The 23,272-nt window shown below is 32.4% G+C and overlaps 12 protein-coding genes across 12 annotated transcripts; 8 read left to right on the forward strand and 4 right to left on the reverse strand.

The window, feature by feature from the left end:
- Window positions 1-474: 474 nt before the first annotated feature.
- Window positions 475-1,137, reverse strand: GO595_002163 (uncharacterized protein; the record flags this gene model as incomplete). Its single annotated transcript, XM_067915042.1, has 1 exon — window positions 475-1,137. One exon carries the CDS (start codon window positions 1,135-1,137, stop codon window positions 475-477), a length of 663 nt encoding a protein of 220 aa, XP_067777849.1.
- Window positions 1,138-1,282: 145 nt separating this feature from the next.
- Window positions 1,283-1,888, forward strand: GO595_002164 (small GTP-binding protein; the record flags this gene model as incomplete). The annotated part of the gene is made up of 1 exon (XM_067915043.1): window positions 1,283-1,888. One exon carries the CDS (start codon window positions 1,283-1,285, stop codon window positions 1,886-1,888), a length of 606 nt encoding a protein of 201 aa, XP_067777850.1.
- An 899-nt stretch (window positions 1,889-2,787) lies between these two features.
- On the forward strand, window positions 2,788-3,738 carry GO595_002165 (uncharacterized protein; the record flags this gene model as incomplete). Its single annotated transcript, XM_067915044.1, has 1 exon — window positions 2,788-3,738. The coding sequence occupies one exon, from the start codon at window positions 2,788-2,790 to the stop codon at window positions 3,736-3,738; it is 951 nt and encodes a 316-aa protein (XP_067777851.1).
- A 487-nt stretch (window positions 3,739-4,225) lies between these two features.
- On the forward strand, window positions 4,226-5,107 carry GO595_002166 (uncharacterized protein; the record flags this gene model as incomplete). Its single annotated transcript, XM_067915045.1, has 1 exon — window positions 4,226-5,107. One exon carries the CDS (start codon window positions 4,226-4,228, stop codon window positions 5,105-5,107), a length of 882 nt encoding a protein of 293 aa, XP_067777852.1.
- Window positions 5,108-5,301: 194 nt separating this feature from the next.
- On the forward strand, window positions 5,302-5,733 carry GO595_002167 (uncharacterized protein; the record flags this gene model as incomplete). Its single annotated transcript, XM_067915047.1, has 1 exon — window positions 5,302-5,733. The coding sequence occupies one exon, from the start codon at window positions 5,302-5,304 to the stop codon at window positions 5,731-5,733; it is 432 nt and encodes a 143-aa protein (XP_067777853.1).
- Window positions 5,734-5,993: 260 nt separating this feature from the next.
- Window positions 5,994-7,325, reverse strand: GO595_002168 (AGC family protein kinase; the record flags this gene model as incomplete). Its single annotated transcript, XM_067915048.1, has 1 exon — window positions 5,994-7,325. The coding sequence occupies one exon, from the start codon at window positions 7,323-7,325 to the stop codon at window positions 5,994-5,996; it is 1,332 nt and encodes a 443-aa protein (XP_067777854.1).
- A 1,291-nt stretch (window positions 7,326-8,616) lies between these two features.
- GO595_002169 (AMP-binding enzyme family protein) lies at window positions 8,617-10,602 on the forward strand (the record flags this gene model as incomplete). The annotated part of the gene is made up of 1 exon (XM_067915049.1): window positions 8,617-10,602. One exon carries the CDS (start codon window positions 8,617-8,619, stop codon window positions 10,600-10,602), a length of 1,986 nt encoding a protein of 661 aa, XP_067777855.1.
- Window positions 10,603-11,055: 453 nt separating this feature from the next.
- On the reverse strand, window positions 11,056-12,564 carry GO595_002170 (uncharacterized protein; the record flags this gene model as incomplete). Its single annotated transcript, XM_067915050.1, has 1 exon — window positions 11,056-12,564. One exon carries the CDS (start codon window positions 12,562-12,564, stop codon window positions 11,056-11,058), a length of 1,509 nt encoding a protein of 502 aa, XP_067777856.1.
- A 1,360-nt stretch (window positions 12,565-13,924) lies between these two features.
- Window positions 13,925-14,797, forward strand: GO595_002171 (Clan CD, family C14, metacaspase-like cysteine peptidase; the record flags this gene model as incomplete). Its single annotated transcript, XM_067915051.1, has 1 exon — window positions 13,925-14,797. The coding sequence occupies one exon, from the start codon at window positions 13,925-13,927 to the stop codon at window positions 14,795-14,797; it is 873 nt and encodes a 290-aa protein (XP_067777857.1).
- A 105-nt stretch (window positions 14,798-14,902) lies between these two features.
- On the forward strand, window positions 14,903-16,675 carry GO595_002172 (EF-hand domain-containing family member C2; the record flags this gene model as incomplete). The annotated part of the gene is made up of 1 exon (XM_067915052.1): window positions 14,903-16,675. One exon carries the CDS (start codon window positions 14,903-14,905, stop codon window positions 16,673-16,675), a length of 1,773 nt encoding a protein of 590 aa, XP_067777858.1.
- Window positions 16,676-17,148: 473 nt separating this feature from the next.
- GO595_002173 (Iron only hydrogenase large subunit, C-terminal domain containing protein) lies at window positions 17,149-18,690 on the reverse strand (the record flags this gene model as incomplete). Its single annotated transcript, XM_067915053.1, has 1 exon — window positions 17,149-18,690. The coding sequence occupies one exon, from the start codon at window positions 18,688-18,690 to the stop codon at window positions 17,149-17,151; it is 1,542 nt and encodes a 513-aa protein (XP_067777859.1).
- A 363-nt stretch (window positions 18,691-19,053) lies between these two features.
- GO595_002174 (TPR Domain containing protein) lies at window positions 19,054-20,625 on the forward strand (the record flags this gene model as incomplete). The annotated part of the gene is made up of 1 exon (XM_067915054.1): window positions 19,054-20,625. One exon carries the CDS (start codon window positions 19,054-19,056, stop codon window positions 20,623-20,625), a length of 1,572 nt encoding a protein of 523 aa, XP_067777860.1.
- Between the last annotated feature and the right edge of the window lie 2,647 nt (window positions 20,626-23,272).

A 23,272-nucleotide genomic window follows, 5' to 3' on the forward strand; every position in this document is an offset into this window, starting at 1 on the left:
ATGAAGTCACCTAACAAACCCAGTTTTTGAAAGCCCTCACAAAGAAAAATTTCTATTAAAATTTCCGTTTGTTAAACTTTTTTCTGAGTGAAATTTTACCACTTTTTCAATGAAAATAACCACCAAAAGCACTTTTCTGAGTAAAGATGCAGGAATTCAATAAATGTTCATCAGCAATAAATCATTAATGATTTATAATATTTCTTAAAGTTTTTGTAAATTGAAATTATATATTTAAGCATATTAATTTTGCAATACAAATATATGAATATTTCTGAAATGACTCTAATGCCCAAACTTATTTTTATTAAATTTAGCAAATTATATGTTACTACATTGTACATTAAATTTCGTTATTTGAATATTTTGTTTATTAGACATGCAAATTCATATGAATTTTTCAGTTAATTTACATTCATAAATTTATAAAAAGTTTGAACTCGTTCACCTAAGTATAAAATCTAGATGAGATATTTATTGAACCATAAAACCAAGAACGTTCTTGAAATGATTTGTTGCATCTCCAGTGATATCAACACCAATCATACCTTTGATGTATCCGCCAACCATGCTGGAGAGCCTTGTGCCATGACGAACATAGTGAATTGGTGCGGAGAGAAGTTTTCCGCCAATGTTAGCAACATGGACAATTGCATGATTACGAAGATATGCAAGAACTGAATTCTTTGGAACTGGAATAAGTGGTGAGACAGTTCCATTTGTAGCAGCAAAGCCGATAGATGAACCGATTTGATCAACATAAAAACCAAGAACATTCTTTGGATTGCATGCTTCTTTGCAGTTCTTCTTTTGCTGGACAACACTTAATGGGTAATTCATAGCGGTAACAATTGCAGCACCAAGAGCGCCACCTTCAATGTATACAAGTGCTTTGTTTCCCTTTGGATCTTCTAAGTTCTTTTTGTATGTTGGGCAATTTTGCTTAAGGATTTGAACGGCTACTGGGTAAGCAATAAAAGCGGTACCGGTCATCATTGATGGGATGACTGCATTCTTAAAGTTAAATGGTGTTGCATCTCCTTTAAGACCACGTGTTGCAACTTGAGATACAACACTACCTAAAGCAGCGGAAACATATGTTTGCGCCATTGATGCAGCGAATTTGTTGCAAGACATTTGCTAAAGTGTGTTAACCTTCAAATTGAGAGTTGCTTAGTCACTTAACATTTAGGTAAAAAGTGTCGCAGTAAACTAACTTTTTGAGAGGAATTTTTGATTATTTTGTTCTCTGAAAAAGTGGTGGATTAGACTCAAATTTCGTATGGCTGCAAAGTCCGAAGCAGTTCCTGAAGCAAAGGTAGTTCTCTTAGGAACTACAATGGTTGGCAAAACTAGCATTGTTACACGTGTCACAAGTGGTGAGTTCGACCCATCTATCAAGCCAACAATTGGTGCATGTTATGCTTCAAAGTCATTTGATGTCAACGGTAGAACAGTAAAACTTCAAATATGGGATACCGCAGGTCAAGAAAGATTCAAAACTTTGGTTCCAATGTACTATAGAGGTGCAAAAGTCGCAGTTATTGTTTTCTCAGTAACTGACTCAGCTTCTCTTGGCGAAATCGATTTTTGGGCAACAGGTGTTAAATCTGGAACTTCACCACCACCAGTTCTCTTTGTTATCGGAAACAAGATCGATCTTGTCGATGAAAGAGTTGTTTCAACTGAGCAAGGCCAAGAAGTTGCAAGCAAGCATGGAGCTGAGTACTTTGAAATTTCTGCAACAACTGGTGATAATGTCGATAAAATGATCATGCGTGTTGCAGAAGTTGCACTTAGTCAAGTTAAGGATGAAGCACCTAGTGGTGGCGGTGCTGTTGTTACAATTGAAACACACGAAAAGAAGAACAACAAGTGCAGCTGCTAAATAAACTTCACTCGCATCAGCGAATACGTATTAGTTTTTCATTCAAAAAGTGTTCGTTGCTTTCAAAAACAGCGGTTTGAAATTATTTTTTCTGGGAAATAAAATTTTCTCCCAAAAATTCACTTAATATTTCAGAACATTCTGAAGTGGTTTATTTCGATTTTTTGAAAATTGGTTTTTTTGGGGTGCATCATCGTTTTTATTGAACGTTTAGGGCTCATTAAACAGATTAAAGTGTTCCAACCAAAAACTTCTCGAAAATTTGTAATATTCTTTTCAAAATTATAATTTCTTAACAATATCTTATTGATGCCACAAGAAAAAATTTACATTAAACTGGGTAATATCGCAAAAACTTTATTTTCATATTAATATTTATTGAATTAGATTTAATCATCTTTAGTTCAAAAAATGACACTTTTAATTTGAAGGAAGATCTTAATTAGACGATAGAAAACGATGTGCATTTTATGGTAAAAATGATCGTTATAGGATTGTGCAAGAACAATTGAATCGATATTTGGTCAAATATGAGCCTTGGTGCCACAGTGCACATTTCAACATGTAGATTCTGTGGTAATCCAATAACAACAAGTGGAGATCACCAAATTTGTTCTCTTAAATGTGGGCATATTTTTGGATACAAATGCCTACTTAATTGGTTTGAAACAAATTCAATATGTCCAATTTGCAACAAACCATTTACATTTCACGAAATTCAACTTCTTTTTTGGCCAAACCCAGTCAATGAAAAATCAGATCGAATCGAATCAATTAAAAAAGAAAATACTAATTATGAAAAACAGATATCACTTCTCAACAAACGGATTCAATTTTTAGAAAAAGAGCTTGAAGAAGAAAACAAAAAATTGTACAAAGTTGTTCCATCTACAAAATACATGGTAATTTCTGAGCAAGAAATTTCACAACCAGGAATAATTTATCAACGTAAACTTACTGAAAGTTCACGGCTCTTCACTATCAACCATCTTATTCTCAACACCACCAGACACTTCAATTCTTATGGAATTCAAATCTCACATTTTGATGATTTACAATCATTTTCCACAGTCAATCTTCACACGTCACAAATACGTGACCTTTGTTCTGATGGCAATACATTTATCACGGCATCACTCGATCAAAGTGTATCATTTTCATCACTTGAAACCGAAAGTAAAATTGCAGATTTCCATTTTGACGTTCCACTTTGGTCGTGTACACAACTGAATGATACTTTAATTGCCTGTGGCGGCGATCGAGGATGGGTATACGGCATCGACACTCGTTCTGGAACTCGATTCTTTGAGCGTCAAATTGTTGGTCCACCGATCAATTCGATGTCGACATGTGATAACACATTACTTTTCTTATCAGCGCACTCCATTAACTTCTACGACTTCATTAAGGGCGACTTCATTGAAGTCCACACGAATATTGACGGCGGGTTTTCTCTTCGTAAGACGGAAGATTCGGAACTCTTCTCGTTAATACAACGGCAAGGGAATAACGCCGCGATGTTTTATTGTCGATTCGAACGACAAAGTGTCTTTAAGATGTTTAAGATGGTGCCAATGAAGTACTTTAGTCAAATACCTGGAACTGCTATGAGAAGCATCGACGGAAATGTATATGCTGCCGTTCCGAATGAACAATCGTGCGACATAAGTTTGTACACACTAAGTCAACAAAACAATAACATTTGGGAGAAATGGAAAGAGAGATGGGACTACGAGAAAAATAATAAACCAATATTAGACGTGGCTATTGACGCGGAAGACTCAATGACAGTGTCAACATTGTCATGCGATAGATTAACTGTTTATCAGATTCCTATTAAATTTGTTTGATATTCGCTTTTTTATAATTGTATAATGTTTTATTTTGAATAGTTCATTTTATGATGACTAAATTAAAAAATATTTTTTTTGCTTACTTTCTAATTTTTTAGGTTTATGTAATATAATTTTAAAGAAGAAAAAGAACTATTAGAACATCAAACAACTAAATTTGAATTTCGGAGATTGAAATGTTTATATATTTTTCAATTCATCATTTTTTATCTTCATAAGTACCAACAATTTAATAAATCGAATATTTAAAATAAACATATCGCAAAATGGAATTTCAACTTGCATTTAACAAGAAATAAAAAATGACTGTTAAAGTGATTGCAGAACTTCCAAACTCTTCAGTTTTTGAATATAAATCCGATGATTTTTCATTCATTCGATTCTATCGTTTGGAACCACCTTATTTAATTATTGTAACGGATTCTCTATCAAAAAATTCTAAAAACCGTTTGTACAGCCGAAGCAGCAAATTGCCAAGTGCAAAATGGCTGAATTTCCTGCAAAAATATCTTTATTTATCCCTGCTCTCATCATACTTGTTGCTTTTATAGGATATTCGTTATGGCGATTAAATTCAGCTATAATTGCGCAAAAAACAGAAATTTCAGGAAATTGGTCACGCTTTTTATTTCGTATTCTTATTGTCATTTTTATTCTCCTTCAAGTAGGGCCTTATATTGATGCCATTGCAGACTATGAAGGCGGCCGAAGAGATAAAAATCTCGATCTTGAAGCAAGTACACAATTATTTTTCTATGTTTCACTAGTCTTTCTTGTAAGGTCAGTGCATGATTTTATATCAATGGTTTTACGCAATGATACATTTATCAAAAAGCATTGGCTTGCTACAACAATTCCAATTCCAGTATTTTTCTTCCTGCTACTAACCTTCGCTTCCATATCATTCTACTATGTGAAAAAACAAGTAATGGATTCAGCTTCAGGTGAAACAGTTGATATGGAAAATCATCCAAAGTTGAAAAAAGCAACTTGTTCTTTTATGGGCATTGGGTACACAGTGTTATTTGCAATTTTACTTATATACATTTATATTCCAATTTTCAGATTTTTGCATCAACTTTCTGCAACAGTTTTTGGAAGTTATCGAAATCGCATTATCTTTCTTTATGTATTCTTTTCTATTTCCATTGTATTAACATGCGGAGGATTCATTGCGTATGGCGTCACATTTGATTATAATTATTCAATTGATAATTGTTTGAAATCAAACTTGGTTTGGATTCCATTAGGATTCTTAGTATCTCTTGTACAGGACCTCATAGACTGGATGTTGCTTTGGCTTGTACAAAATGAGGTTTCTAGGTGTAGTAGTGATGATGAAGAAAACGACGGTTATTCAGATTAAATAAAGTTCAGAAATTTTGAGTATCGTGTATGAATAAATCCAACACGTGTTTTATCTCTTTTTTTCCCTTTGTTTGCAGGTGATTTTGATGTTGGTTTCTGTGTGGAATCAACTTTCTGTTTAAGAAATAAGAAAAATTGATATTTGTTTATGTTTTTTATATCACTTTTCATCTTCCGAGCGTTTAGAATAAAATGGAATCAAGTAATGATTTGCTAGAAAACATTGGTAAAAAAGTACTTGATAATTGGGGAAATGATGAAGATGTGGTGCCCGATATTTTTATGGAAAATCAAGTTGTGAATGAAATAAACAAAATTATTAATACTCCATATGAGGAATTACCAGTGGATTATAAGGTAAGACTTAAGAAACTTATTGGCGCAATGACGCCAGTTGATTTTGCAGTTATTGGAAAACAAATTTGTTTATTCTTATTATCAGATATCACAGATTCAGATACCACTAAAAATGATAAATCGACCAATCAATCATCAACATGTTCATCAGATTTTCCTACTTATGAGCCATTAAACTCAACACCACCCACAAGTTTATCATTATCAAATGATATAGATATTTCGTACACTCAATTTCCGCAATGGCTTCCGACATTAACTTTCTAGTAAATGTTATTTTGCGTGTGATATTGCCGTTATTCTTTATACAAACGTCAAATATAATTTTTCATATTTCTCTTCATATCCTAACTACTCTTCAAACCACACATCAAAATAGCTAAAGACAATTTCCATCATTGTCAAATTCATATCAAATCTTTTCCAACAAAAACGTTTTGATCTAATTCATATTAAACAATTTTTGCTCGAAAACTCACACAAGCCACAAAATGATAAATTTCTTTGGGTGAATTGGTTTATTAACCTCAACAGCTGTCGAGTAAAGAGGTTTCTTCAGCGTCGCAAGTAAAGTTAGTGAAAGTATCTTGCGTGTCCTTATTGATCAAACTTCCATCGGCAAAAGAAAAAGCGGGAGTTTCACTGGTGAATTCATCATCAAACTGCGAAACATCTGTGGCGTCTGTGATGGGAGGAATCCACTCGGGCTCATATTTCTTATCATAAACAGCCTTCCAATCGATGGCTGCGAAGAACGGATGAGCTTTGATTTCTTCGACATCTTTGTCACTGCTTCCAAGTCTGGTGCTAGGATTACGGTCTAATAACTTGCTAACAAAGTCTTTAGCTTCAGCTGACATTGATGATGGAAATTCGATGTCATCGTTAAGTATTGCACGATACATCGCATTTATATTTTCATCATAAAATGGTGGTAGACCTGTCAACATTTCAAATATTAAGACACCATAGCTCCACCAGTCAACAGCTTTGGTGTATGGTTGGCGTTGTAACATTTCGGGCGCCAAATATTCCGGTGTACCACAAAATGTGGTGGCTGTTTGATCCCCAGAGACTTCTTTGGCTAATCCAAAATCTGTAAGTCGAATATGACCTTTCATATCAATGAGAATATTTTCGGGTTTGAGATCTCGATAAATTAGACCTAAGGAGTGTAATTGACCAAGGCCTAAGGCTATTTCAGCAGCATATAGACGAACGCGGGACTCTGGAAATGTTGTTTCATCTTTGAGTCGACCAAATAATTCGCCACCAGGAACATAATCAAGAACCATATAAAGTTTGGCATCGGTTTGGAAGCAATAATGTGCACCTACAAGGAATGGATGGCGAGTTCGGACTAATATTCCACGTTCAGTTATTATCTGATCAATTTGATCACTGTCTTCAAGAACTTTCTTGCTCATTGATTTCATTGCATAAAGTTGTCCGTTTTTCTTGTATTTAACTAATTGTACTTTTCCATATGTCCCTCGCCCTAAAACTTTAAGAACCTCGAAGTCATCAAGCGTAGCCTTAAACTGAGCTTTCTTTTCAACTGTTTGTCCTGCTTTTATAGCTTGGATTGTACTTATCCAATCCTTAACTAATTTTGGAGTATCAGCAACTAAATAATATGTTTTGCCTGATGTTTCAAGTTTAAAAGCAGGTTGCTTTTTACAATCTGGAGCTTCACATATGTTAGTAATGGAAGGAATGTTGATTTTACCTTTTTCAGCACCACTTGGTTTGTTGGAGTATATAAGGTCTTTATCAACAATCTTAAACCAGCGTCGCCCCCATGATGAAGTCTTTCCGGTTTTTTGCTTGGATAACCAGCCTTCTATGACTGAACTCATTAAAATTTTATTACAGTTTTTCAATACTTTATCAATTTTTGGTTTAATTGATTATTCAATTAAACGGTTTTATTCACAAAATGAAGGATCATTTTTATCATTGTCCCTTTTCATCTCATTCTAATCTGTCTATTAAGCAGTATTTTTTCCCAGCACATATACATTCAAGCATAATTGCAGAATGAATATTCTAAAAATCAAGAAAAATCTTTCAAATCACAAAAAGAATCTCTTCAAAAAGATTAAATATTTTCATATTTTGTTTTAATGTTAAACTTTACTCCATACTTAAATATAAAAACAAGAAATAAAATGCGTAAAGGCTTAAAATTTTTCTAGCGTTTTGTAATGTTTTTTATTAACGGGTGACCACTTATCGTTTTCTATAAAGACCTCTGAAATTAATGGTCGTAAAATATAAATAATAGAATTTTTTGAGGTGAGAAATTGAACGGGAATTGTGATAAACTGTAGCTTCATAAATCGTTGGTGTGGCACAATTCAAAAACTCAGGATTCACTCAATCAAAAAATTGACTTTTTTACAAATTGAAATATCTTACATTTGAAAAAGAAAATTGGAATTCCACTCTCTAAAAATAATAGTAAATCGCTTGGAATTAATTATATTAGAAAATATTTCGAATCCATGGAATACATACAATTTTTTTTCAAAACATTAAGATATTGTAATCATATTTGTATAATTAATATAGATTTATCTCTAATATTAAAAATATATTTATTCTTATTTGTATTTAAATTTTAGCAAAAAAGAAAAGAAATTTTATGAAATCATTCTTTATGATTTCATTTGAAAATAAGCCACTACAAGAGATTACAACTCTTAAATAAAAAACATATTAACCAATTAATCGAATATCGAATAATGATACGATTGTTTACGATTTTTTATTGATAAAACCAAACCTTGTTATTGATTTTTATGGTTTCAAACCTTAACCGCCAACAACAATTAACACAAATTCATGAATCTGATGTGGAAATATCTCAAGAAAATTCCATTTAATAAGATAGTATTTACAAAAAGAATGAACCATTAATAAAGCACGTACTATGTATTTATGATTTACTAAGGGATCATATGATTGAAACAATCAAAAATAAAATTCAATCCACCAGCAGCCAAACATATAGCCGAATATAATTGAAATGGTTCCTCACAATTTTGTGAAACCTCAACTTTATCACAGTGAGTCCGACCGGACTTTATATATAACCTCTTTTCACATTCAATTCCCTCAGAAAAATTCATTATTTTTATTTATTTAATGGGAAACGTCCAAAGCATCGATATCCCACCAATCTGCATTCCAACAGATGAAGAAACTGGACCAGATGAAAGTCCAGTGTATAGGAACATCCACTGCTATGTTGAAAATGGTGGCCAGCTCATCAAAACATACAGAAACCAACCCGAATCTGAAACCCCTATTGATATCTTGAGAGTTTCAGCTACAAAGTATGCTGATTGTGATTGCGTTGGTGAAAGAGAAAGAGATCAAGATGGAAATGTTGGTCCCTACAAATACATATCATACTCTGAATTCTACAAGAGGGTCCTTGCTTTTGGTCGTGGTCTTTTAGAACTTGGACTCAACCGTGGTGATAGAATTGGCATTTATTCAAATAACTCAATCTACTGGCAAATGGCTTGTTTTGGTGCCCAATCCGTTGGTATTATCTCAGTTCCAATCTATGATTCTCTTGGTAAAGATGCTGCTCAATTCATCGTCAATCATGCCGAAGTTAAAGTTATTTTTACCTCATTATTCAAGCTTGCAAACACACTCAAAATTATTCCAGTTACCCCTACTGTTACAAACATTGTTGTTATGAGTGATAAGATTCCACCATCAACAGAATGCTCACTTCCAATTTGCACATGCAAAGATATCCTTGAAAAAGGTTATGCCTCATCTGCAAAGAACAACTTTGTTAAACCCGAAGAAGTCGCTGTTATTATGTACACATCTGGTTCAACAGGTGATCCAAAAGGTTGTGTATTAACTGGCGGTAACATTGTTGCTGGAAGCACTGGTTTAGGCTGTGTTAATCTTAGCCTTAACACCAAAGATACTTTCCTTTCATTTTTACCATTAGCACATATCTATGGAATGGCTGTTGAATTAATGATGTATACTCATGGTACACGCGTAGCCTTTGCGCAAGGTCCAACAAATGTTTTGTTAGATGATATTCAAGCCATGCAACCAACAATTATTGTATCTGTTCCACGTATTCTTAATCGTATTGCTGAAGGAATGAAAGCAAAGATTGACAAGCTTCCATTCGTCCTTAAGAAAATCCTTTATTTAACCATCCCATGGAAAGCTGGCTTCCTCAAGCGCAACGAGCCACATTCACTTCTTCTTGATTCAATTCTATTCAAAGATTTCAGAGCGGCGGTTGGGGGTAAAATTAGGCTTATCGTCAACGGGGGTGCCCCGATCATGAAAGATGTCTTTGAATTCCTTCAAGCAACCATCACACCGAACATTATTCAAGGCTATGGCTTAACTGAAGTATGTGCAGGTTTAGCTGTACAAGAATTACCTGTTTTTGATCCATTAACAGTAGGTGCATCATCAATTGCATGTGAAGTCAAACTTCGTAAATATGGCGATTATTCACCTCAACATGATCCACCAGAAGGAGAATTATTAGTCCGTGGCCCCATTGTCTTCAAAGGTTATTACAAACAACCCGAACTTACACAAGAAGCATTTGATGGCGAATGGTTTAAGACAGGCGATATCTGCCGCTACACCAAAGAGAGGCAAATCCAAATCATTGATCGCGCCAAGCAACTCGTTAAACTTAGTCAAGGCGAATACATATCACTTACGACAATCACTGATTACTATTCCAACGCCGATTGCGTCTCATTCATATATATCTACGCCGACTCTAACCACGACTATCCGCTCGCAGTCGTCTTCCCGAAGAAGGAGAAGATCAAGGAATGGGAGGCGCGCGGAATCACTGACGTGACACAAAGCGAAGTCGTGAAGAAAGAAATCGTCGACAGTCTCCTCGCGGTGCACAAGGAGATGGGAATGAGAGGATTCGAAAGAATAACAAACATCATCGTCGAGACAGACGAGCCAACAGTGGAGAATGGCTTCTTGACGCCTTCGATGAAGCCGCAGCTCGGAAAGCTCAAGAACAAGTACTCAGCCGTGATGGACGAGCTCTACAGGCAGCTGGAGGAAAAGAAGAAGGCCGAAGCAGAGGCGCAGGCCCAAAATCAATAAAAAATGAAACTTTACCAATGGAAATGATGCTTCATGTGCTGCAGCGACTTAGTTTCATTGCATTTAAGTGTGGTGCAAAATTCGGTATGTAAATTATTAATGAGAATGACGAACCAATAGAAGAGACGTATCTCTTTATTCATTTTTTATCTATAGATCATTTCGGTTATTTTTAACACATTTTTTGCTGTCTATTAAAATCAAAAAGAGTCAATGTATATATATATATCATTTGTTGTTTATTCAATGTACATTTTATTTATTATTTGCATCAGTTTATTCTGGTTTCAATTTAATGTTTGGAAATTACATTGATGAATGCGTTATAAAAAGATGCAATCAAACAACGTAATAATACTTCATGAGAAAGAAGGAGCTGACGCAAAATGAAGTTCTCTATTAGAATAAAAAATTATTTACAAATAAATTTACTACAGACAATAACCTCATTAACTATTCCTCTGGTGGAAGAAATGAAACAATTTTATTACGTAAGGCAAGTATCTCAGTGTATATCTGTATCGTGTCCTCCATATGCTGCTCAGTTTCCTCGAGTATCCCATTCGATACCATTCGTTGGCAAATGTCAGTGATCAAATTTTCATCGTTTTGACATCTTGAAATGATAAGATCAAAAAGATTAATATTCACAGAAATCAAGTTATAGTCGTCGCTGGAAAACAATGGAATTGCTATGCCGATCAAGTCGACTCTTTCTATGACATTACAACAAAGTTCAAAATTTCCCGCATAAATCAAATTATAAAAAAATCCACAAGATGTCACCTTACATGCGTAGCTTCCGTTTTCCATTAGGTGAGCAATGATTTCGATGAGTCCTTCGGTCTCGATTATCCATGTGAGAAAATCAGAATCTTGAATTTCACATATGTTATTAAGAACATTTAAGCCGTATATTATCAGTTTTTCATTGTCATTCGTAAGAAGGTCTCTGATTCTTTGACACAGATCTGTGTATCTCTTCACAAAATTAAGTTCTTGTTGGTGGAAAAATATATTTTGCAAAATCTTAAGCGACTTGATCTGAACAGGTGGGCTAAGAGTTGTAAATATGATCAAAGAACTGATAAATCCAAGAGATTTGCAAATTTTCCAAAAACAATCGAAATATTCTTCAGATGCAATGAACACTGATGAAAGTGCTAGATTTAGCATTTCAATATCTGGAATAGTTATTGAAATTCCGATAACATGACCGATAAGTTCCTCCACAGAAAGAAAACTTGTTTTAATTCTTAGTAAATTACGTGCTATCAACAGCAAGGGTTGTAATAATACTGAATCTTCTGAATCTATTCCTGTTGGTATATAAGGAAGTTGTTGTAAAGGTGGGGTGCCCCGGCATATCGGAGTTTGAACGTTAAAGTAACTCAAAAGGTCGAGAACGGTTGTGACAAAACCGCTCCTGAAAAGTGTCTCAATATGAGAGCCATCATTTGAAGACGAAAGATATATCATGATTTCGAGGAGCTGATGAGCTAAAGGAAATGGAATACGTTGCTTTACGGCATCTGTGACAACAACATGGGCTTTTTGTTCAATAAATATTTTGTAATTTGGTTGGCAAAATTTTATCAATGAAAGCAATAGAAAAATGGAACACTCTAGCGTTTCTGGTGATGGGGCTTTTAAAGAATATGATATTATAACAATTATTTCATCTGTAATAGGAATATTTTGAATTAGAGATGGATAATCATGAATAATTTGAGCGATTTGTTTGATGGCTTGTTCCCTTGAGTCAATATTCTCATCCCTTAAGGCAAGTAATGCATTTTCTAAACATTGGATAACTTCATCAGAAATAAATGTGGAATTATCAAAAAAAACTGGGGTTTCATCATCATTGCTATTGTCTTCATCCATCTTTTTTTGGATTTCCTTATATCTTTCTCTAGTTTGTTTAGCTCGTGCTGATTGGGATTTATAACCGATGCTCATCCCAAATAATAAACGTAAACAAACAAAATTGAAATGTTTATTTAAAATTGAAACTTCCTTCTGCATTATTTTTGGTTCGCAAATAGCATGGCAATTTAAAATAAGTCAAACACTACAGCTAGACTTTATTTAAGATAGAATACATCCATATATGGATTTAAATAGAGATATTCAAATTTTTTTTCGTACCCAAAAAATCATATTATTAGATAATGAATTATTTTCTCTTAATTAATTAACAATTTTACCTCACAATAACTTCATTTCAATTTTTATTATTGATTCATTAAATCTTAATATTTAACGAAAATATTCATGTTTTTATTGCCCACAATTTTAATCGTATTGAAAAAATTGATTTGAATTGATATTATAAAGATGATAAAAAACCAAAAATAAAAGAATTGGAAGTCATTGAAACAGTTTAACAAGTGATATTATATTTAAACAAAGAAAGCATTTCTCAATCAGCAGAATCATTTATTACCATATTTGTTTATCTGCACTTTTGTTGGATTGAATGATTTTGATATATGTTTTGATTTGATAAAAGAAATCAAAACATTTCAAGAAAGTATTCAATTCAATCTGAAGATTTATATAAATTAAATCATTGACATATTCAAATCATGGTTTGAAAAATATGTTTCATATAATTAATTATGTCATATTTTCTTTATTCGTGTTAAATCATTTTTACAATCTCACAATGACGAACAGAATTGACTCTGAAGCAAAATGCGTTTTTCAAACAGTTTAAAATTTTTAAATACTAGTACGATGATTTTTAATTCATTCATCTATCGTTAGGAAATTTCTGCGTTCACTATCGTGACCGGGTACCCAAAAAAACCACCTGTTGTAACCGCGTTAGAATTGTATCAAAAAGCTAAAATCTGATCACATACAAAAATCAGCTCAAAAATTGTATTAAAAAAACTACTTTTTGAACTGGATTTTTTGATGTCACTTCACTTCACCAATAATTTTTCAATAATTTCTCGGTGAACAAAGTCGAAAACAAATTTTTGATCAATAATAAAATTGGGCGTATCAAATGTTACCATGGTAACAGAAATTGTACTGATGAATTTGATAGATAGCGAATAAATTTCGACTTTGTATGCGATTTTTCATCTTCCACTCAATCAAACATGAGTATATGAGAATAAGGGAACGATTTTGCTGATTTATTTTAAGAATATCAGTGGATATTGAAGTTTCAATAAGGAGGTTCAATTGAGGTTCTATTGAAATTTTGATGATCGGCAGCAAAAATCCATTCAATTTATGGCTATTTCAATGACTGACTTTTGAATAAATTTAATTCAAAAATTCTTTAAGGAATATCACTTCTCTGATGGGCGGTCTTCCAAGCCAAGCTGTACTTGATCAAGTTGCCAAATCAACCGACATCCAAATGAATGAGGGTTTCAAGAAGAAGGATTTCCAACAACATCGTGGTGCAAACACAATTGATGGTGCTCTTAAATATTTGAACGAGATTGCTTGTGACCTTTCAAAGCAGGACTATAACAAATCTCCTCCAAAGGAGCTTTGCAAGGATAAGATATTGTTTATTTGCTGCAACACATACACCAAGCCAAAATATCAACTTGGTGTTGGACCTTTGAATGACTCAATTACATGTGCTGTAAACCATATCAGAAGAGGGTTCAAGGTTTACTTTTTACACAATTCCACACCACACATCTTCATGAGATGGCTTAGATACATCCTTAAGAATTTCCAAAACACACTTACCATTTTCTACACTGGTCATGGCGCTTCAATTAAGGATGTTTCTGGTGATGAAGATGATGGATATGATGAATGCATGGTATTCGATCATGGATATGTTCTTGATGATGACCTTGCTAAGCAATTATCCAGCTACGCCAAGAATGGTCATCGTGTTCTTCTTCTTACTGATTGCTGTCACTCAGGATCAATTTGGGATATCCAATCCAACCCACTCAAGAGAGATAGGCTTCCAAAGAACATCATGTCAATCTCCGCTGCTAAGGATGATCAAACTGCAAAGCAAACCAAGATGAATCAAAAGGATCAAGGTATCTTCTCCTACTTCTTCTGGAAGACATTGAACGAAAATCCAAAGATCACCAGCAAGCAAATGGGTGCTAAACTTAATCCATTACTTACCAAGTATCACCAATGCTACACTGATGCTGCAACTTCACCATCAATGCTTGATGAACCGATTTTCGAATAAACAAAACCATTTCTCAACAACATTACTTGAGGAAAATTTGCAGAATGATCGAATTAAACATTTTTTTGGAGAAGTGTAACTCTTTTGTAAATTATTTAAAAAGTTATGGAAGCGTACGTTAACAATGTACGTTATAACCAAATGAGCTACACGATCAAAGAGCCTAATTTACCTGGATTCACAACAAAGAACATAAAAAATAGTAACCTAAAATCACAACATTTCAAGGTTGTTGCTGGTATGATGGTTACAAGACATCTCGATTCTAGAAGTGTAGATAATCAAATTGAAGCAACGCGTAAAAGATTAGAAGCAGCCCAATTAAAATCACAAAGCTTTGGTCCAACTACATACGAAGCTAATTATACAGAGCCAGTTGTTCCAGAATCAATTGTTCTTCGTTTTTATGCTTATTTCAAACAAAGTATTACAGAATCACAAGAAGAAACATTTCGTGTCCGATATGTTAAAATATATTTTTATACAGAAGATGATACAATAATGATTGAAGAACACAAAGAACGTAATTCTGGTATGGACCAAGGTGTTTTGCTTAGGAGGATGCGTGTTGAAAGATCGGATGGTCCTGGGTTTGGTTCATATTATCGAATTAATGATTTTTCTATTGGTGTTGACATCAATATAAATTCCATTGTTTATCATATTTATGATTGCGATGGATTTACACGTCGTTTTCTGTCGTCTAAAGGCATTGAAATGCCACAATCAGAGATTCCACCAGATGATCTTTATACATGTAAGCGAAAACTTACAGAACGTCCTATCCGTGTAACCTTTATTGACACAGACAAGACACATCTACGTGATTTCCTTGAGTATGATGGCAAAGTACTTCGATTTTACTCTGTGTGGGACGATAGTAATTCGATGTTTGGTGAAAAACGGAAATTTATAATTCATTTTTTCCTTGTTGATAAAACCATTGAAATCCGTCAAGTTCTTCCACCTAATTCCGGCCGAGATAAAGTTTCACAATTTCTTTCTAAGACGCATCTAAAGAATCCACAAACAGGAAAAGATTATTGTGCGTCTGATCTTTACATTGGACAAATTGTTAATGTTTATGGTCGAGAATTTCTTATATATGATGCTGATCGATTTACTAAACAATTTTTAGACTCAACATATGGTGCACATGATTGGACGCCTATTAATGTTGATGATACTAATCAATATGATGGAACGCAAACAAATGAAATTCCACCATATAATGGATGGGGTGATGAAGAAGATTCACTTGGATATTGTACATCATTACATCCTACGCCACCACGAAAAGATAACATTAAACTTCTTAAGCATCAAGGAGAAATATTACGTTTCTTAGCTAAGTTTAAAAATAGTACGGTACAAGATAATGGAAGAATATTTGTTATTGCTTATTATCTTTTTGATGATACATTAGCAGTATTTGAAAAGCCACGAAGAAATTCCGGATTTCAAGAAGGAACTTTTATTAAGAAAGGAAAGTATAAGAATAAATATACCGGAAAATATTTTTCTCCATCTGATTTAATGGTTGGAGAAGTCATTACAATTAATTGTTATGAATTCATTATAACTGATGCAGATGAATACGCTTATAGTATGATGGAGGCTGATCCTGATAATTATCCACAAGCTGATCTTAGTAACATTATAATGGGAATGAGAATGAATAAGGAAAATGTCCTCAAGTTGAAACAAATGTTCGGTGCTAATGATAAACAGAAAAATGGTTTCGTATATGAAAATGTTGCAAAAGATCTGCTGATGAATGTGATGGGTTTACATGAACATGAATGTATAACAGTTATGAGAAGATATAGAGAAAAGAACGGATTCAATTATGTGGCGCTATTGGATGTATTGAATTAATGGAAGTTATAAATTCCGCGAGAAATCTTTTATATTATTAAATAATCTAAAATTAATTTTTTTAGTTATATAATTTCATATTCCAATAGTATTATGAACTGTCTTAATATGATTTTATCTTTATTTTAATATATAAAACAATATTTAAAAATATTTAATCGGTGAATGAAATTTTAATTTTCATAAATGAATAGTCTAAATTATGTGTTTGAGTGTTAGGCATTTTAAACATATCCCATATGGAAACTTGATAATAAAATTATTAAGATGTTACAGTATTTACTTGATATTGCAATTTTTGCACCCGTAGCCGCACATTTTATTAATAAATGTTTACTCAATTCATTATCTAAAATTTAATTGTTTCACACTAATTTCATCCAATTTCAAAAGTATGGAAATGTTTAACTCATTTTATTACTTATGAGAAGAAGAAACAAAAGATTTATATCGTTTATTTAATCAAACCAAATCTAAAACTCTTCTACGTTCCATTTGTGCTTAGACCAAAAGTGCACTGCGTTTGTTCTTGACATATTTCCGTGTGACTCCGCTATTTCTATCATTATCGCCTTTATGTTTTCTTGCGCGGTACTTTCCGGGCCGCAATAATAAAACTGCGTCTTCACGTTTTTCCATATTTCCCAAAGCAAATTTGTGTTCTTCTTCATCACATCAGTGACATGTATTTTATCTTCTTCTCTCGAAATTGCTATGAATAACTTATTGATAACTCCATCAGCTTCATATTGCTGTAATAAATCAATGATTGGTTGACATAACTTACGTGATCGAAGGCCAAAGAATAGTGTACATGGTCCAAATCCTCCAGATTTTCGATGTTCCAATAATGATAAAACTGGTGCTATACCACTTCCTAATGCAGTGATTATTAATGGCGTAGACTTATCCGATGGATATTCAAAGGCTCCTTCACTAATTCGTATTGATATTCGTGTTGTAGTTTCTAATTGTAAGTAATGAGTAGCCAAACCGTAATAACCGTTGTCAAAACCGAAAAATACATCAGATACAACTAAATCAACTGTGCCTTCCCGCTCTGAGGCTACAGAATAATAACGCGGAACAATGACTTCCGAAAGAGAGAGAAAACGAGAAAGAGGATTTGCTGCATTAGGATATTTCATTAGGAATTCGGCTATTGTTTGGAGTTTGTTATCAAATGGTACTTTGATGGATGAAAATAACTCTTGGCTTGGCTTACAATTAAGGTCAATGAATTGGGTGAAAAGTTGTTTCATTGATAATATCTTTGGGAAAAACTTATTGGCGCTTGTTATCTTGATAACAGTATTAGCATTAACGCCAATGCGTTCTAAAACTTTTGCAACAACTTGCCCATCATTTTCTGGCATAATTAATACTTGATCACCTGCTTTGTAAGTAAAACCATTTGGTAATTGGATGGTGTACCTATGCATGCTTGGAGAATAGTCATTTGTCAAAAGTTCTTTTTTGATTATTTGTGCATATTTAAATCCTTTTGGACAAATCTCATTAACTGTCTCGTTAACTTCTTCAATTTGGAATTTAGGTGGTGAATCAGATTCGCTCTTAAAAGCTTTCATCGCTTCTGTCACATCAGTAATGAATTTTTCAATTTTTCCAACTCCATAATCAGGTTCACAACGATCTGATTTAACGTAAGGAAGAAATGGTTGCGCGCCTGCATTTTGAAGTATCTTGTATAAGTTATTACCTGCACGGCAGAATAATGGGTAATAGCTACTTCCAAGACCAAGTAAAGCAAACTTTAAGTGACTTAAGTTAACTGGGGCTGAGGTTAAGCTTGTAATGAAGTCTCCACTGTTTGAAGGAAATTGTCCATTTCCAAAAGTGGAAATTACAAAAATTCCATAATTTGCTTTAGTCAGTTTTTCAATAGATAGCTCATTAAACACTACTGCTTCAACTCCTAAGTTTTCGGCAATTCTAGTTGCAGCATTCTTTGAAGCGCCGCGCGTTGTGCCATAAGCAACAACAATTCCTGACATATATTTGATTGCCACTTGGCGAAAAAAACCGTTTTTTCTGACTACAGTTTTTTGAATCAAAAAATGAGGCAAATCGTGTTGTTCCATTAGACTTAAAACGAAAGAAAAGCTGAAAACAAGGCCTATCGTTATCGGAATATTGTGAACCTAGTTTTACTTTAGAAGTAAAAATTTTTTTACAAAGATTGCATTATATAAATATATGATAATTTCCATATTAAATGTGATAATTTATTTTACAGAATTTAAGATTTTGATAAATTTATCTTAAAATGGATGGAATAATAGATTATTATCGAATAAACTAATTTTATTAGATTTTTTTGATTTGGGGTGTCCCATTCGTTTAGAAATAATTGGAAAATGGAGGAAACAAAAGCAATTGAGTTTTCTCTCAATTATAGGTTCTTTGATAATGCGCTTCTCATTTGCCAGGAGTTGTTTGCTAAGACTCCTACACCTGAAATTCTATATTTTTATATACAAGCATATCTCGGATTAAATTCACCTAAACAAGCTTCAATTCTTTGCAAGCAAAATGAACACATTATTTCACAAAGTCCTCGGCTACAAATTTTATATGCTCAATGTTTATTTGAAACTGGACAATTTTCACAATCAGAACTTATCTTAAAACCTCTCTTCTCCAATCAAACAATCAATGATGAAATGCGCTCTGCTATTGCTTACATGTCTGGAATGATCAAACTTAGGACACATCAACACGAATCTTCACAAAAAGATTTTACAAACTCAATAAAACTTCAACCACTTCTTCTTACAGCTGTACCATATTCCAAAAAGGAAGATCCAATCATAGCAACACCACAAGAAAGGCTTCAAAAAAGATCTCTACTCACACCAACACAACTTCGTTCTAAGCGCACAACACCAATCCGTAAATCTCTTGATACCAAATCACATCGTTCTGTTTCATCTTCATATACCACTCAATTGCTTCGATCCGTTAATTATCCATTTCCAATTATCAAACAACTTCCGACTGAACTTTCTACATCAATTATTGCGCTTAAAACGCTTGGTTTGTATTACTTTAAATGTGCTAAATATAATGAAGCTGCTCCAATTTTTGCGCGTCTTTATCAATTGCATCCACATACAATCGAAGGAATTGATATATATTCCACAGTATTGTGGCAACTAAAAGATGAACGTACACTTGATCAACTTGCACGAAGAGCAATTGAACTTGCTCCATCACGAGCTGAGCCATGGATAGCAGTTGGCAACTTGTTATCACTTCAACATAATACTGAAGGAGCAATACAAATGTTTCAACGTGCGTCATCGATTGATCGCTCTAATTCATATTCATTAGCACTTGCGGGACATGAAATGCTTCTATTGGATTCATTAGCAGAAGCTGCGAAACTTTTTAGACAATCAATAGATATAAATCCTAATGAATGGAGCGCATGGTATGGAATTGGATCTGTACATTTTCGACAAGACAATTTTGGTGCTGCCGAATATTATACGAAGAAAGCACTTGAGTTAAATCCAATGAATTCCGTATTATATTATGTTTATGGAATGGTAATGTGTAAATGTAATCGAAATGAGGAGGCAATAGAAATGTTTGATAAAGCTTTAGAATTAGATAAAAATAATTTGGTCGCTGCATATCAAAAGGCTGTTTTATTATTCGATGATGGCGACATAAAGAACGCTACAAAATGTTTGGAAATGGCTGAGCCATTGTCACCACATGAGCCAGGTGTTTCGTATTTAAGAGCAAAAATTGCACAGAAAATTGGCGACTATCAAAAGGCAACTTCTTTATTCACACAAGCTTTGATATATGGTTACCCGGACAAGAAAGAAATTAATGCAGAAATAGAAATGATGTCAGAAAAAACAATTGCTTCTATTTTAAAGGAACAAAAAGAGGATGAAAAAAAATCGAATAAATAAATATTAATGTAAAAATATTATTTAATCAAAAGGAATAACCACTCAAAATTTCCTTGAAATCTGTATCAAAATATCTTCCACAATGATTTGGCTAACTAATACAATGGGATATAACATGCTGCTGATTAAAATGTCAACATCATCTCACCTTGTGGCATAAAAAGCCATTTTTATATATCTTAGATATACAGCTATCTATTACATGGGACATGCTTTTGTCCAAACAATGTTCAATTTGAAATTATTTAATGGAACCTTTGCAAATTGGATTGTCATCTATTAGGAGAATGAAGTGATAAGAACACAGACAGTGCATTTTGTCGTTCGAGAATGACATGACCGTAGATTTGTTTTCGTAACAAAACAATGTGTATATGTATATAAATACAGATAAATGAAATTTTTTTCATAAAAAAATTCATTTCGTTAAAATAACAAATTATTAAACAATAAATAATTTCAACTTATGATATATTAAGTCAATAATTTTGGTTCGATTATATTGAAAGAAAAAGCATTTGAATTCAAAATTAAAATCAATTTCAATTTCCTAAAGTTAATAAATATGTTTTCATGATCATATTTAAAGATAATATATTTATGGAATTATTTTGTTATTTCAAATGATGAAATGATTTTTTTCTTTAACAAAACTTAAGATTGTTTCATGAATTCAGAAGAGGTTACACACTAATATACTTACAAATTTACCTTATTCTTCATTCATGAGCTATTTAATCTCAACAACGCTAAGAAAGAAATTAAAGTTATTACCTCTGAGCTTAATGTTTATTATTTTAAAAATTATAATGAATGTCTTGTATACAATCAGAAATTCAAATATATATTTACAACAAAACTATATCATTTTCATGAAGAAATTATATCAAAAATGTTAAGTCGGGACTACACTTTATTTCTATTAAATAAATTAATTATATCCTTAAAACGTTTTTTAGATGCATACGTAAGTGCTGTTTTAAATAATTTAAATAATTCCCAAATATTATTTTAATACACAAAATTATTAATACAAATTTCAAATATAAAATATAAATATCTTTAGCATTAATATCAATTCCTTCTTGTTCTAGAAGTAATTTAACTATTTCTGTATAACCCTTTTCAGATGCATACATAAGTGCTGTTTTAAATAATTTAAATAATTTCCAAATATTATTTTGAAATATCAAATTATTAAAATAAATTTTAAATAAAACAAATGAATATCTTTAGCATTAATATCAATTCCTTCTTGTTCAAGAAGTAATTTAACTATTTCTGTATGACCTTCTTCAGATGCCCATATAAGTGCTGCAATAAATAATTTAAATAATTTCCAAATATTATTTTGAAATCGCAAATTATTAAAATATTTACAAAATAAATCAAAGAAATATTTTTAGCATTAATATCAATTCCTTCTTGTTCAAGAAGTAATTTAACGATTTCTATACGACCATAGCTAGATGCCCATATAAGCGCTGTTTTAAATAATTTAAATAATTTCCAAATATTATTTTGAAATCGCAAATTATTAAAATAAATATTAAATAAAACAAATGAATATCTTTAGCATTAATATCAATTCCTTCTTGTTCAAGAAATAATTCAACTATTTCCCTATAATCACGTAAAGATGCTAAAATAAGTGCTGTATCAAATAATTTAAATAATTTCCAAATATTATTTTGAAATCCAAAATTATTAAAATATTTACAAAATAAATCAAAGAAACACCTTTAGCATTAATGTTAATAACTTTTTGTTTTAATATATGTTCAACAAGTTCAATATTTTCCAATTCTGGAGATAATAACAAAATATCTTCTGGAATTGGATTTTCTTTCAAAAAATGTTTGACTAGATAAAGATTTCCATTACTTGCTGTTTCTTTAATAATATATTTATTGATTTTCATTCCATTTTTCTGTAAAAACATAAAAATTTCAATGTTCCAAAACATAATACATTTCATTCCTAATTCTTCCAAATTATCAATTTTTTCTATTTTGTTTTCATAAATATATTTAAAGATATCATTTCGATGATATTCAATTGCTATTTCATATGCTCTATAAAATGATGAATGATTTTGTTCACATAAATGAATGATTTCTCTATTTCCACCTGCAACTGCATATTTACCTGCATATGTTACATCTGCTCCATTCATAAGTAAAAATTTAAAACATTTAATAGCACCAAAAAATGCAGCATAATCAATTAATGAAACAAATTGCCCTGTAATAAGTGAACATCGTTCATATGGAGATGGGTCTTTTTCTTGATTAAAATCGAAATCATTTTGTGATGATATTTCTTGAAGTTTTCCTATTGAATCACTTCGAATTATTTTCGCAATTTCATTTGGATTAAATCCTTCTTCAATTAACTTCTTATGAAGTTCCCAATCATTTTTTGATAGCTTTTCATAATTCACAATAATTGATTTAAAGGAATCTTCTTGTTCTTGTGAATTTCTTCTTTAGACATATAATGCACAAAATATGGATCTCTCTCGGCTTTTAATGTTTTCAATGTTTTTGGATCAAGAATATTATGTTCACACATTTTAAAAAGTGGATATCTTGTTTCTTGAAAAATAAATCTTGAAATAAGACATTTAGCAAATACATTGAAAATT

The sequence above is a fragment of the Histomonas meleagridis genome (genome assembly GCF_020186115.1).
Source record: "Histomonas meleagridis strain 2922-C6/04-10x chromosome Unknown contig_16, whole genome shotgun sequence".
NCBI lineage: Eukaryota > Parabasalia > Tritrichomonadida > Dientamoebidae > Histomonas > Histomonas meleagridis.